Genomic DNA, 13,084 nt, shown 5'->3' with positions numbered 1-13,084 from the left:
AAGCTTAAATTAAATGGCTTTATACTGCAAAAGACACTATGACAGATTTTATTTAGAACTAGATCACATGACCCTTTAAGATTAGTAAATACATTTTGTTTCACATTATCAGTGAACTCAACTTACTCCGAGTCAGACTGAGTTGGCACTCGAGAGGAATTACTATGTTCAGTAAATGTAGAATTTCCATTAGATTCTTCTCTTCCCATCTGAAAAAAGAAAAAACAAGAATGGTTAACAATATCACATTAAAAAAAATCCCTAGCGCAATAGATGCCATTCAAAGAGGGGGGAGGGAAGATTACAAGGTCCTATGTGGAAGTTGTTAATGGCACTGAACATTCAAAGCCCTACAGAAGAAAGGCATCTGCCTAACTTCCATCCAGAGGAGTGAAATACAGGGCCATGTCACAGTAAGCGTTTTCCCACTCATATTGAGACTATATAAGCACATTTGCAGAAGTAGAGTCTGAGATCTATTAAAAATCAGGATAAGACTTACAGTTACTAAAAGCAAATGTTTTCATTGTTTACTGCATATGCAATTGTCTGTGTGGAAAACAAGATATATGTAGGTTTTGGTTTATGTCATCAGCAGAACTGAAAATCTTGAGTCTGTACAAAAAGACATTCAATGTCTTCAGTGTGAAAACCCTGCGAAACCTGAATTACTAAATCGGGGTCGACTAAAAAAATGAATCCTAAATACTTAGTAGAGGTTCTTCCCCCAGCTTTTCCTTTCCCCCTATATCATAAGAACATAAACGTAACATTAAAAGCAGCGCCTATGATTGTTGTAGACCATAACCTGACAAAAATTAAAAAAACTTAACGGTTTATGTTTCGATGACAGCCAACAAACAAAACCCATTTTTTTGAATGCAGGAGTACTGGGCCTTTACTACTTTTTACTAGTTACATTTTGTGTGTTACACAGACATGTCTTGGAATTAATAAAAATTAAAACCAAAGCAAAACAACCCACCCCAAATTTAGAATAATTGCTACAGAGGTTCTGCTCGAGGTAATAGATTTCAGACTTTGATGAAAATGCAAAGACCCATGAGCTTGCAACACAGGAAAATATTAAGGAAGGATCTTAGGGCTATAAGAGGCCATTAATTACATGGTTAACTTAAAAACAACAATAAAAGAAGCATGTAAAATTCACAGTAAACAGCCAAATAATGAAAAAAGTACTTAAAGTAAAAAAGGTTTCTTTCCTCCTCCATACTGCCTTCCTTCCCTTTAAACTACACTTCATTTAAGTTAGCTCATATGTACTGTTCTGTGCATTTCAGAAGTGGGTTTAGATCACTATTAGAATTCAATAATTTTTTGCATGTATGGAAATGCGATCACCAACGTGAAGACAATAGCTCTGCTCTCCAGAGGATGGTGTTAGCAATTGCTTCACTAGACTCTGCCTTGGAATACTACAGGAGGCAAGTCCTGTTGAATCTCACTCCTGCTTTTGTTTTTCTCACATTTCACAATAGATTTTTCATCCAGCACAAGACAGTAAGAGATTTATGTTCATAGCCAGTCAGCTCGACAACACACAGGAGACAACCCCTATATTAGAGTAGTCAGGATTCAGAAATTTTTAAGATACGTGCATCCTTGAATGACAATGTATCAGACCATATTCTGAAATACACAGAGATATCAACTGTGAGATTTTTTTAATCCGGCAGTTGAATATAGAAACACAACATAAATTTTACCAACAGAATCCTGTAGCCAAACCAACCCACCAAAATATGGATTGTTTCCCTCTTAAGTGAAATCCATGGAATATGCTTTTAAATACAATGAGGAAATCTGTTCAGAGATTAAAGATACAAGAATTAAACTTCTGTCTTAAGGCTAAATATAGCACATACTGTTAGAGTGCCTTGCTTATGTAGCTTCTCAAGCGCTTGTTTCGCAGCAGCTTGTTTTGCAGCAGCTACAGATGTTCCAGTGCCACTTCCATACACAAAACCACTAATTGTACAGCTACAAGAAAATCTGTAAAATACAACAGGGAATAAAGTCTTATATCCCATATGACAAGTCTTAATTTAATGATTTTAAACACTACAGTCAATTGACATTATAGAATGGAAATCTGAAATATACATCTTCAGGACATTACTTCCAATATACATTTAATCTAATTAATAATGGTAGATAACTAATTTGACATGCCTTCAAGATAATCAATTTTCAGAGAGTGAATATTTAGCACTTTTTAAGGTGGAACTCCTCAAAGCATCATATCATATGCACCCACAATCATAAATTATCTGCAATTTAGGTTTTAAAATGGCTGATTTTTCAGGGGAAGAGAGGAGTTTTCCAGCAGACATTGTCAAGACAGTTAAAATATGTAGATATTCTTCATCATCCCTCAGCTGTCATTAACTGAAACGTTTCTACAACTCACTGACTGCAATGCATACAGGAGACACAAACAGGCTCTCCTTGGCACTTGGTTCCTAGGGGTCTCCAAAATACATGCCGAGAGGTCCACAAACGTGCCAGAGCTACAACCAAGATAACGGACAATTTGTCAACACTGACTACCATTTTATCATCATGCCATCTCTCCTCCCAGCTAAACAAACTCAGTCCTCTTAGCCTCTCCTCCTATGCCGTATCCTCCAACTCTTTAACCACCTTAATGGCCCTCCACTGGATTCTCTCCAGACTACCTCCAAATTTTTATTGTATTTCTAAAGATTCATCTAACACTACTCAGGGTAACTAATGGTAGTGTTAGTAAACACCAGAAGTATTAAAAGCAAGTACGAAGACAAAGCACATCTTACATGGGAGCATGGGCTTCTCCAGTACATTTTGTGTTAGGATAATCAACTTTTTCCAGTGTCCTTTGTGAATACATATTTAGTTGGCTGACATAGTCATTGGCTGGTACAGGTAATAAGGTCGTTTGAGTTGTCATTAATTCTGAAGCTTGCATGTTTGAAGGGCTCTCTGGCTATAAGACAAACAAGATAGGTAACTTAAAAACTTAAGCTTAATAAATAGATTAAGATAAACAGGGCACAAAATCTAATATAGCTGCAAGGTTTGTCAGCATTTTAAAATATTTTTAAGAAATCCCAAGTTTGCACTAACAGAGTCCCTTGTGGCAGAGGACAGTCATCCCAACCTAGAATTATTACATTTTGAACTTCCAAAGAAATGTAAATCCAGTTTTCCAAGTACTGCACCAATGTCTAACAACCTCTCACCATGTCTCCTCCCACCTCTTTTAAGAAAAGACAGGGAACGAGCTGTGAAATGTCTCATTAAAAAAAAAAAAAAAACGCAAGTGCTGCCTTCTGAATTTTCTGAAATTTCTGAATGCCCTGACCAGAGACAAGAAAAGGGATGGCAGCATTAGAAACCCTTCTAAAATAAAGAAAACAATGATACTATATTGGCTACTTTTAGAGATTCATCTTCAACCTTTACTAGCAAAAAAAAAAAAAAAAAATTAAATCCTACAGTTTACTCACCTGTTTCTCAATCATTTCCCAGGTTTTTTTTGCTGCTACTGCTTTTGCTTCCTTCTTATTTTTACCAGTGCCTGTACCATATTCTACATCGTTTATTTTAACCACAACTGTGAACCTGCAATGAAGGAAACTTTTCTAAAACATTGTTACATTTTGTCTCATGTATACTTAATAACCTTCTCAGATTCAACTTTCTTTTTCTTATCTACAAAGCACTGTAAGTTAACTGTGGAGGTATTTGAGTATTAATGTGTTTTTATTATATCTAACTCCTGATTATGATAACTCTTTAGAAGAAATATTTTTAAATGCTTCTTCACTAGTCACAAATGCATGTACTTTATTAGTTCTAACAGTATTTTTAAATGCTTAACTGCTTTTTAAAAGCAAAATTATTTAAATTTTTAAAAGCAAAAGAATGCATAAAGTCAACATTGTTACAGGCAAGGTGGTGAAGCCTTAACACCAGGACACAAAAAAACAAACAAACAAAAAAGTCCTGCCCTTCCACACTGAACCACTGATCCCTTACCACTCCATTGCACAACTGTGCATGCACTGCTTCCCATACAGCAACTCCGTGAGTCAGAACACGGAACTGACACAGCTCAGGACTGACTGTACTGGGTCTGGCTGCGATGGAGTTAACTTTCTTCATAGCAGCTGGTATGGTGCTATGTTGTGGATTTGGGACTAAAACAGTGTTGATAATACAACGTTTTACCTATTGCTGAGCAGTGTTTGCACAGCATCAAAGCCTTTTCTTTTTCCCCACTCTAGCCTCCCAGCAAGTAGGCTGGGGGTGTGTGAGAAGTTGGGAAGGGACACAACCAGGGCAGCTGGCCAGAGCGATATTCCATGACACATGGCATTGCGCTCAGCAATGAAAGCGGGGGGGAGAAGGAGGAAGATGGGACATTTGGGGTTATAATGTTTGTCTTCCCAAGTAACTGTTACACATGATGAAGCTCCGCTTTCCTGAAAATGGCTAAACATCTTCCTGCCAATGGGAAGGAGTGAGTGAATTCCTTATTTTGCTTCGGTTGCACATACAGCTTTGCCTCACTTATTAAACTGTCTTTATCTCAATCCACAAGTTTTTCTGCCTCTCACCCTTCTGATTCTGTCCCCCATCCCACTGGGGGAAAGTGAGTGAGTGGCTGGCTGGGGGTTTCGCTGCCACCTGGGGTCAACCCACGACAGTGACCTAATAACGAATGGTTGGTTTTCAGCCAAATCAGTTCTTACCCAGATCTGACTTGTCCTGCAACTGCAAAATCCCTAATGTTTCTGCTGCTGCCTTTGCACAAAAGGCAACAAAGCAGAAAACAACAACTAGATTTCTGCTTTTGACAGCAGCACAGGTTTGTGTCATGTTAACGTGACCATTATTATAATGGCTGGGTACGTCCGTACTTCAGATTACAACAGAGCATATAAATACACAAGCTCACAATCAACAAGATAGATTGACACAAAGAAACAGTCTAGGTATAGCATCACGAGTTTCTCTCTGGGATGATTTGTCTCAAATACTGGAATGACTTCAGGAATTCACTTTTTTCAGTATTCCAACTTCACTCTCCACTTCCCTTTAATGAAATGTTTGGATGGAAAACAATGCAGATGCAGAACAGTGCTTGCAGTCATTGTGTAAGCAAGCCTTAATGAGATATCTTAAGGAGATAAACAGTATGACAAAGCACACCAGTGTGCCACATACTCTACACACAGGAAACAGCATACAAAAAAAAAAGCATGAAAGATCGTTCTTTGGGAAAGGGTTTGTTAGCCAACCCGTACCTAAGCTCTGAATACTACATACATTCAGCTATGACTCTGCATCCAAAATTCACCATTTAAGCATCCTGAGGAAATCTGCAGTCTGAGTCCCAATGACCCATGAGTTAATTACCTGAGTTGAGGATTATCTGAATGAGTGTTACATGAGTTGGTCCCAAATGTACAGTCACGCTTATCCGCCATGTTAATAAGCACTGCCCAGACTTGACAGGTTTAGGCAGCACTGGCCTGATTGTCCACACACTGCGTTCCCAGCCCAAGAAAACTTGCCACTCGGGACTGAACCAGCCTGGGCTCTCTCAACCTTCTTACATTGTGTTCAGCACCGACCCTGACAGACATTGCAGCGGAAGCAGCTACAGCACCAAAACCAGGATAGGAGGGGAGGAGATGGCAGGAGGTGTCTCTGCATCATGCCTCAGACAACTTCAGGAGGACTTATGAGGCGGGACACAGAACAGAAGAGTTAGGGAGCCAGCTCAGGACCAGCAGTAGCCAATGTATCCCATTAGCAGACAGAGCACTGGGAAAGAGCACCACAAAGGCACCGAAGGAGGTTTACAGCATTCATCACTGTAGCCAGACACTGTACATTGTACTCCTTGGAACAGCCCAGGTTACCCAGGATTTTCCTAGATACCACTGTCACACCTCACATCACTTACAGATCCAAGAAAATGGTTTGAATTATATTTGTGAATGTAGCAGAGCACACAGAAAAAATTAAAAAGCACAATAAATGGGATAAATTAATAAATTTGAAATGTGTGTAAATTCTGTTAGTCCCATGCCATCACTTTTGAAGCATGAAGATGTAGCTGTGTGACCACAGCTGTGGCCATTACTGCAGTAAGGGTTACTTTTTTGAATTATGTGAGCTGCACGGGGAAAAAATTAAGATAACTGATTAACATTTGAGACTCAGCTAATACTTATTAATTTATTCCGGGACTATGGTCAGGTCCAAGAATAAGTCAGCACAGACAATGCTGGCTGGCGACATGGAAGACATTAAAAGAAACATACTAATCATTAGCATAAGGCTTGTCTTCATGCAAACAAGCAAAAAAAAAAAAAAATCACCCAAGGAAACATCATAGATCTTGAGTATCTATGATCTCTGGCAAGGGAAAAAAAATTAGCAAAACACCATGCTTGTGTTAAAAAATAAAGCATATTCTATCACCTGTAATTGTCTCGAAAAGTAAAAGCAAAACAGCTTAAGCAAAAGACTCTTCTCTCGTAACAGACGTTCAAAATTTAACTACACATAAAACATGTTGGTACTCGAACAATTAATATACACCCAACCTTTATGGTTAGAAATTAACAACATAAGTCACAAATAATTTCCACACTTTGTAAAACTAAATAAAAATCAAAGCACTCAAGTTAGCATAGATCATAAACTGAAATACTTGCTGCAACCCACCCCACCTCCTGAGAGATTTCATGGCAGATGCAGAGCATACGTACAATATAGTTACCAGTAACAGGTGCATTGCTGTTGCTTTCCAAAAAAGGGTCATGAACTCTGAAATAAGTTTTCTCCTCAAACTCTATCACGACATCCTCCCCACCCACCTACCACTCAATTTATGGTTTCAACCAGCTCTCCTGCCACATACACACTTTCATCAAATTAACTTTTACGATTGCAAGCCTTAGCCAGTTCATTCATTGCAGGAAGAATCTTGATGTTTATTGACATGCATAGTGAACTTACTCAGGATCATGAGATGGGCCGGTCATCCTGACATTGGCATAAACCAGTGTCAGTTTCTGCTTTTGACAGTAAGTGTTGATCTTCTCCATACACTCACGTTCCATTTTGACACAATCTCAAAAAGGTTCTGCAAAGCAACATTCAAAGATAGGTCTGTGCCTCCAAGCATGGTATAGAGACAGCCCCTAATCCTGGCAGACCACTGCTGTGGTAGAAAACCTGTGCCAGTAACATAAAGTTCACAGAAAACTAATTCTAATTTCTAACTCAAGCATTGATCTGCAACTGTTTTTGAAGATTCCTTGCTCGAATAACAGATTTAGAAACCAAAGCAGAGAATTTAGTGATTAGAGAAGATTTCCTGGCAGATTTCTTGGCAGGAAAAGGCTGAATCGTTCACCGAACCCTGTGAAGAAAAAAAAATCAGTAACGTTTCTACAGACAGAATTAGAGTCGATTCCTTCAGAGGGGAACCAAGAGGCATTTTAACACATCCTTTCAAACCGCGATGACTGTGAGGCTCAGTCACACGTACCGCAGACGAATCCAGGCTCCCGGCCGCGCAGCAGCCGGCAGGCAGGCGGCAGGCAGGCAGCCGCTGAGCGCCGCTACAGCCGGGGTGCGGGCAGCCTGCCTCGGCGGGACCGGACGGCTCCCCTGCCCTCCCCGGGCCGTGACCTCCGAGCCGCGGCAGACGCCCCAGGACCCCCGGCAGCCGGCGCGGCGCAGCACGGCAGCACGGCGGCACGGCCGGCGGCGATGACGGCCCCAGTTTCGTTTCCGCAGCACCGCCCGCCCCGCCTGGAAGCGAAACCGAAAGGGCGGGAAGGGGCCCCGGATGTGGTACGGCGGGCGGCGGCCACCGCCGGGCTCCGGTCCTGCGGGCGCGGGCCGCGCGGGGACGAGAGCCCCCGCAGAGAGGGGTGGCCGCTCCGGTCCCTCCCGGGCCGCAGGGAGCCGGCTCGGCCCGCCGCACGCTGTCGGGCTCTGCCGCCTCAGCTTCGCCCGCCGCTGCTCAGCTTAGCGGCAGCGAGGGCTGCGAGGCGAGCGAGTCGCTGCTCGAGGACCAGTGGTACGACCCCACCGGCGTTTTTCCCTGACTAGCTGTTACCTTTTTCCGTTACAAATGATACAAGGCAGCTACAGGAACCACGTACTATATAGAGCTCGTCTATATGGGCAGCGGAGAGCAGTGACGCACCCAGCTTTTCCCAAATACATCCAAGTAGCCCTTTTCCCTCTCTGACTAGCCGGTCAACACTCGCATCCCTTACAAAGTGTCACAGAGTTAACTACAGCTCCGAATGTTCCTGGTGTTCCTATCGGTATCTGTGAGAGACTGAAAGAGTTAATGTCTCAAACATTGTGGTGGGGCAAATTCTGCTTAAGGACAAACCCTGCACAGCAAGGAACCAAGGTGAAAAGCCCATCAGCTCAGACATCAGCAACAGGAGGGGGAGGGCGTGCTGGAGGGGGCACAGCTCCCTGTTCTGATACAAAGATCAAATAACGGCCACGTCTGCAGGGAAGGAGAAGTTACTCCACAGACGACCCTCAAGCCCAAAGGCTCACAAACTGCTCATTAGCCTGACAAGTTCGGGCGCCCACCCGAAGAAGGACCAAGGATGATAAAAGGACACAAACTGAAGCCCCAGGTGTGCAAGCCCACCGGGACTGGACCCCTCGGCTGACTGAACCAACGCTGGACCCAGGACTGGTGAAATCTTCCTCTCTTCCTTTTTTCTCTCTGCCTTCTTCTCTCATTCCTTTTCCTTTTCCACAATCCCTACACCTCATCCCTTTAAGACATAAAACCATTGACCAAGTCTGGGACTAAGAGTGGATCCAGCCGCCCCTGGGCCCTTCTCTGAGGAGGAGTCTGGAAAGCAAAGGGGTCTGCTCTGAACCTCGTTACTCAATGGCAGGGATCTCCTTATTCCCTGAATTGATGTATATGGTTACTCTGGTTACACGGTTTACAGAAGTAGTCTTAGGCCAATTCCTGTTGTGAGAAACCCTGCCACCTACTACCATGCCTCCCCAGTTCAGTTTGCTTCTGTCACGAATAAAATCTTTAACTGATCATTTGGTGTCGTTTTACCTTAATTTAGCCCGAGGGAATTTCGAATTAAACATGACTCCCTGGTCTGTCCAGTCTGGGTCGTGACAGTATCCCACCACTCTGCAATACTGCAATGGTCTCAATCTCAGCAGCTTCCCAGAGAAATGAATTCCAAACCATAGTTAGGGCACGTAACAAAAAGTATTTCCTTTTATACATTTTGAATTTTCAATTCAGTTGCTATCCTTTTGGTTGGATATTATTTTATTGCATCGTATTACTTTATTGCATACCATTTTACTGCAATCTCTCTCTGTAAGTTTTTCCTCAGCCCTTAAACACCTTCTCTACCCTTCCAATTCTACATCTGAAGGAATTCTTTAATGAGGTGATCAGTAAGCACAAGCCATTCCACATGAAGCTGTACCACTAATGTAAATTAAGGGGGGAAAAAAAAAAGTCAACATACTTTTTACATGGTGCTTCAACACGTTCCTCCTGTATTGAAAAGAGCTGATTTTACAAAGGTGGTCTTCCACTTTTTAGAGATCACACCAAACTGCACATACTGAACTTAGAAAAGTTAAAAAAAAAAAAAAAAAAAAAAAAAGTGTAACTTAAGCATTTTTCCTTCCAGTCTGGATTGTCTGCATTTATCAGAACTGAATGCTGTTAGTCAATCCACTCAGCCTGGTCAGCTCTCCTTAAATTTCTCACAGTTCTCTTTTGGTCTCAGCCAGCAAATAACTTTCTCCAACACAAGAGCAATTTCCCATCTCTCATTGTTTATCCCTTCTTTAAACTTAACGTATGTTATGGGTATCACTGAACATTAAGGCACTTCATAGTAAATCTCTTACTGGGATAAAGAAAAAAAAGATCAGCCACCAAATAAATACATTCTGGAGAAGCAGGAAAGCAAATAAAAGCAGAAAACAAAATAATAAAAGCAGGAAAGAAAATAAATCTCCAAGATTAGTTTCCAGAGGCTGTATCTAAGGTATGGAGCAGATGTGTTTCACTGTGTGCACTCAACACCTACTCCTGATCACCCAGCTATGTAACCTGTTGGTCTCTGCTTTGATTCCCACCCCCCCCCCCCGCAAGATCTCTTTCTGGTAGAAACCAGACAGCTGTAGAGGAGAGCAGGAAAACAGCAGTAAGCTTTAGGTCTCATCCTTAGTATGAGGAAATGACTCGGGCACCCACCAGCACCCAGGAAGCACACCTGCCTTCCCATAGCACAGCCACAACCAGCAAGGAACGCATTCAGATGCCAGTGGGGATGCAGAGAAAAACATCAGAGAGTGCACAATGCTAAACTTCTAAATATCATCATCTCATAGAAAAAAAAAGACAAACCATGGTATGAGTCACATAATTCACAAATTATTATTTCCATATGTATGGACAAAACAGGTTTTCTTTGAAAATGTTCATTACATTCTTTTAACTAAATTTAAACAGAAAGGTAGATTTAGATTATATGTAAGGAAGCAGTTCTCCACTATGAGGGTGGTGAGGCACTGGAACAGGTTGCCCAGAGAGGTTGTGGATGCCCCATCCCTGGAAGTGTTCAAGGCTGGGTTGGATGGGGCTTTGAGCAACCTCATCTCTAGTGGAAGTTGTCCCTGCCCATAGCAAACGGGTTGGAACTAGATGATCTTTAAGGTCCCTTCCAAACCAAACCATTCTATGAGTCTGTGATTACTCCTTGTTAAAACCCACCTAGAGCAATTCCATAATTCTATGTATGGACCTCATTTAAAGATACCAAAATGGCATTCTTACATTATCACTTCTAGAATGTGCAATACACCTCATGTTTCAACTTGGCTCCTACTTAGGTTTCTGACCACTGTCTTTTCCCAGCTCTGAACTTCTGTGAGGCATTTCTAGCCTCTAGCGAGCCTGCAGAAAGAACAACGAGAAAGTACTGTGCATGTCTGAAAGCATAAGATTGCACGCAGATCACGCATGCTGAAATGCTGATAGAAAAAGCTGTCACGAGTGGCGTTGGTAACTGTGGGGTTCATACAAATACAGCATGGCAAATGGCTGTCTGAAGTTAAACAACCTTGCAGTGACTTTTACAAGTATACATGAAAGCATGTTTTACAACTGCAGTCCTACTCTGAAGTGAATGTGAGTTTTCCACACACAGTCAGTTGATGAGAAAAATGAAAATAAATAAGTTTAAAATATAATTATAATCCATGCTTTAACTGCTTCAATTCTGTATCTGAAAGCTTCTATTAAAGATATATCTCTTATAAAATCTTTTATTTTCCAATTATGAGCTCTTTGACCAACTGTCAAAGAAAGCACAAAGATTACTTCTATGTAAATGTACCTTTTCTGAAAGGTACACATTTCATAGGATCCACTGGTCACTGACTGGAACGCTGGGCTGTCTGAAACAGATGCCATCTTCTTAAGCGGAGAGAATCCTAGAAATTCAGCTATTTTTAATCACTCTTCTATGTAAATTCTGAAAAACAGTAATTCAGTAGAGGCACATGAAACCGGCATGCCTAACACCTTTTCTGTTTTATCAAATGAAAGTAGCACATTTTATTACAAGTCAACTACAGCAATTTTATTAAAACTCCTATTTCCTTAACTACAGGATCCTTAGTCATGTCCATTTCTTCTCAGAATCCCTCCCTCTCCTTAAATTCCTGCGTTCTGTAGTTTTACTTGCCATACACCAAGCTCTTTGGCACAATTTTTTTGGCCTGATGTGTGACCCAACATCTTTTATCAGACAAGGAGATTGCTATCAAACGTGCAGTTTTCAGAACGTGAAAGTGGCCTGGGGTGAATGTCCAGTTTCTCTGGCAAGATACAAAGTTTCCTCCAGCTTTGTGAATTGCATTTAATAATTAATATCTAATCGACGTTAGCAGTATTAACAGAAATCAAATCAACAAAAGCTGCTTGCTGGCTGATAAAAAAAAAAAGATACTGTGTTCATCAAAACATGTTGTCCAACCACAGTAATATTCCTACTTGAGCGATCAAGCCTCCTGTTAAACTTCACCCTGGGGAAAACGATCTGTTCTGAAACAGCAGTTGGTGCATACACCTGTAGAACTTTGTTCTACGATACCTTTCAGGCCTTCATCCGGACGCCCTTCAGATTAATTTGCTCTAGCAAATACTGACGTTTGGAATTTCACATATTCTACTATCATACCCGTTGCCCAAACACCGAAGTATTTATAGCGGAGTCATCGGCTTTGACTTTATCACAAACAAATCACCCTGGTGCTGTGCAACGACTGTGGCTCGCTTTGCCCGCGGGCGACTCTGCAGGAGAACACGCTCCAGAAGGCAAGCGCAGCGGCGGGAAACACGTCGTGCCCGCACGCCGAACTAAAGCCAATCTGCTGCCTGTACCTCCTCCTCCCCCTCCGCGCCGCTCCCTTTCACCAACGCCTGTTAAGGGAACGCTCCGGACTACAAACCCACGGACTTTGGCATCGTCGGGCGCCGCGCAGCGACACCCTGAAGGGAGCTTACCGGTAACGTTTTGTACGGCTGATAACGGGCTTCATCAGTGACGGCAGCCGCGGTCATGACAGCGATAAGGCAGCGAGCCCCGCGGACGGCACAGGGAGCGGAGCTGCCGCCGCCGCCGGGAGGAGGGAGCGGGGGCGAGGCTGCCGCCGGCAGCGGGCGGGGAAGGGGCGGGGAGCGCCGCGCACCCGTTCCCGGGTGGAAGCGCTACGGGGGGAAATCCCTTCACGGTGAAGTTGTCCCCTGGCAGCACGTCGACAGGTATTTTCAGATCACATACCAGCTCTCGGCTGCCTCACCCAGAGAGCATTCCTTAACAGAGAAAGGGGAAAAAAACCCAAACAAAACCAACCCACCAAAAACCAAACCCACACAAACCAAACGACAAACCACAGGCGCGGCCCCACCCACCCTCACTCACTTCCGGGTCCCCGTACCGCCGCTTTCCGCACGACCCGCTCC

At 42.7% G+C, this 13,084-nt stretch overlaps 1 protein-coding gene across 11 annotated transcripts in view; it reads right to left on the bottom strand.

Annotated features, from left to right (window-relative positions):
- EIF2AK2 (eukaryotic translation initiation factor 2 alpha kinase 2) overlaps nucleotides 1-13,084 on the bottom strand; it is a 24,330-nt gene extending 11,246 nt beyond the window's left edge. For 2 of the 11 annotated variants that reach the window (XM_041128568.1, XM_041128567.1), the window contains exons 1-7: nucleotides 11,454-12,613; nucleotides 10,892-11,011; nucleotides 7,039-7,165; nucleotides 3,510-3,624; nucleotides 2,817-2,986; nucleotides 1,887-2,013; nucleotides 127-209 (exon numbers count right to left, since the gene is read on the bottom strand). In XM_041128568.1, coding sequence (XP_040984502.1) covers nucleotides 127-209; nucleotides 1,887-2,013; nucleotides 2,817-2,986; nucleotides 3,510-3,624; nucleotides 7,039-7,142 — 599 coding nt within the window. In that variant the 5' untranslated portion in view covers nucleotides 7,143-7,165; nucleotides 10,892-11,011; nucleotides 11,454-12,613. The other 9 variants (XM_030035334.2, XM_030035327.2, XM_041128565.1 and 6 more) reach the window with 9 other exon arrangements.

Source organism: Aquila chrysaetos, chromosome 13, assembly GCF_900496995.4.
Source record: "Aquila chrysaetos chrysaetos chromosome 13, bAquChr1.4, whole genome shotgun sequence".
NCBI classification, from domain to species: domain Eukaryota; kingdom Metazoa; phylum Chordata; class Aves; order Accipitriformes; family Accipitridae; genus Aquila; species Aquila chrysaetos.
The sequence above is the reverse complement of the archived record's forward strand: the minus strand, read 5'-3'. Positions and strand labels throughout refer to the sequence as shown.